We start from the raw sequence: 2,541 nt of genomic DNA, 5'->3' as shown, positions 1-2,541 counted from the left end.
AAAGTTAGGTCAACCTCAAAAATATGGTCTCGAACTATACTTGTAATAGTACCTACTTAACTATGTCGATCGACTTTTAATCGGGTATTCCGAACTGAAAAGTTCGGTGTGATGTCAAACTCGAGCCAAACGATATGTTCAACATCGACACTTAACGCAGCGGTTCCCAAAGTGTGCGCCGTGGTATCTTTACAGGGCTCCCCGTAGCCCCCCCCGAAATTTTTAAAGTAGGTATATATTTATAATATAGGTAATAAAAACTAACTACATACGTCTTTATATATAAATGTATAATGTACAACTACAGACTACAGTTTATTTTAAGCATTTGTAAATTTCCCTCTAGTCATTACACGTTATCTTTTTTAGAAAATAACAAACGGATACTTAATACTTATATATTATATATAATATATATAATGTTATCGCAATCTTGCGGGAAGACGGACTTAATCGTTTTCTAGCTATTTAATTGTTCCGTGTTCGCCAGTATTATCGTTCAGTGTGTTTTTCAGAAGTACCTATTCACTGTTCAGTAATAATATAAAATATATAACGTGTATTTAATTTGATTCTATTTCTTAATAAGTGTGAGTCTGTGTAGCTGTTTACTATTGCATTATATTTTATACATTTTTTGAAAAATGAAACGAAGTTTGCCATCTCAGTCGTCAATATTTAATTTTTTTCATAAGAAAACCAATCAAACTGAATTGGGTACAGAATTAATTACTACAGAAGAAGTTCCGTGTGCGTCTACTATTGAAAACGGTGCAATAGAAAGTACTGTAGATTTACCAGAACTTCGAGATATTGGACGGTATGTAGATGTTAGAATAACTGATGATAAATTTAAGTACGATTTATTAAAAAATCCGTGGCTTCCTTCTTCAAATTTTAATTTTCCGATAGTGTCAAAAAGAAAATTAAAATTCCAAATTTCTTGGTTAACACGTTTTTCTTGGTTGGTTTATTCTAAACAACTAGAAGGAGCATTATGTAAAGTATGTGTTTTATTTTCTAATGAGTGCACCGGAAAAGGTTCAAATCAAAAAGTGGGTGCTTTAGTAAGTAAACCTTTTATTAAATGGAAAGATGCTTTGGAATGTTTTAAATTACATTCTAATGCAGAATACCATAAATTGTCTGTTATACGAGCGGAAGAATTTTTAAAAATAATAGATAATAAAAAACCAAACATCTCTATTGCTATCGATTCAGTACATAAAAACATAGTATTGGAAAATCGTGCTAAACTAGTTCCAATTATTGAAACAATTATTTTTTGTGGTCGTCAGGAAGTGGCATTAAGAGGAGATAATGACAGTGGACCTATTTTTAGTTGCAGTGCTGATAACAATGATGGAAATTTCAGATCGTTGTTAAGATTTAGAGCGCAATCTGGAGATTTAATATTGAAAGACCATTTAGAAAATTCAGCAGCTAATGCTGTTTATATAAGCCCACTTATACAAAACGAGTTAATACATATTTGTGGTGCATCCATCCAGACTCAAATAGTAACCAAAATTAAAAATGCTGGTTTTTTTTCTATTTTAGCAGATGAAACTTGCGACATATCACGAATAGAACAAATGTCCTTATGTGTGAGGTATATTGAAGATTGTAGTATTAGGGAAGATTTTTTAACTTTTATTCCTATTTATGACGCATCAGGAAAAGGATTAGCCCGTACAATAATGATTGAAATAGACAAATTAGGTTTAAAAAAGGAAAATTTAGTTGGTCAAGGCTATGATGGAGCTTCTTCGATGAGTGGTATATTTAATGGAGTTCAAAAAAATATATGCAAGATAACACCTCACGCTTTATACGTTCATATACGCCCATTCGTTAAACCTCGCTGTTGGGCAACTATGTAAAAAAATACTAATGCATGATAGTTGCTTTTGCAACGGCATCAGCGGACTGTATTTGTGTTGTAAAAATGACAATGAATAAAACGTACAGTGTATAACAAAACAAGAACATAACCCCAAAAAAAACAGCAGGTATAATATAATTCGGGGACGTACCACAGTACTACCGCGGTTCTACTCAACATATAGAGATATAAAATGATAACATACATAAGATTAACAATTTATTAACAATTTATTAACACCGCCCGCCTTGAGCGTCAGTCTCAAAAAAAGAAAAAACGTTGAGGTAACTAAGATTTATGCAATGGGTAACTTAATAAGTTTTGTAATGGGTCGCTTGTAAGTGGAGTGGGCTGTGCGGATGGTGACGACTCGCACCAGGTCGTCATGGGTATTTGGATGTAGGGCGATGACTCTGGCCAAGGGCCATTGCAAGGGTGAGGTGTGGTCATCCTTCACAGCGACAAGATCATCCACTTGAAGATTACATCGAGGTGTACGCCATTTGAGGCGTTGTTGCAGGGTGTGGAGGTAGTCTGACGACCATTGCCGCCAGAACTGCTGCTGCTGCTGCTGGAGTAATTTCCAACGGTTGAGACGATTACATGGTGTGTTTACATAATCCAAACTGGGCACAGCAAGCAATGCTTCTCCAATG

At 34.6% G+C, this 2,541-nt stretch overlaps 1 protein-coding gene across 1 annotated transcript; it reads left to right on the top strand.

The window, feature by feature from the left end:
• The first annotated feature begins 215 nt into the window (after positions 1-215).
• On the top strand, positions 216-2,001 carry LOC103308001 (zinc finger MYM-type protein 1-like). The gene has a single exon (XM_029485754.1). It carries the CDS (start codon positions 645-647, stop codon positions 1,881-1,883), a length of 1,239 nt encoding a protein of 412 aa, XP_029341614.1. The 5' UTR covers positions 216-644; the 3' UTR covers positions 1,884-2,001.
• Positions 2,002-2,541: the final 540 nt, after the last annotated feature.

Source organism: Acyrthosiphon pisum, chromosome X (genome assembly GCF_005508785.2).
Source record: "Acyrthosiphon pisum isolate AL4f chromosome X, pea_aphid_22Mar2018_4r6ur, whole genome shotgun sequence".
In the NCBI taxonomy this organism is placed as follows: Eukaryota; Metazoa; Arthropoda; class Insecta; order Hemiptera; family Aphididae; genus Acyrthosiphon; species Acyrthosiphon pisum.
This window is presented reverse-complemented; position numbering and strand designations above follow the sequence as displayed.

What these genes read in the sequence shown, in the direction of transcription:
- LOC103308001 (XM_029485754.1), top strand. Translation starts at nt 645, where the DNA reads ATGAAACGAAGTTTGCCATCTCAGTCGTCAATATTTAATTTTTTTCAT.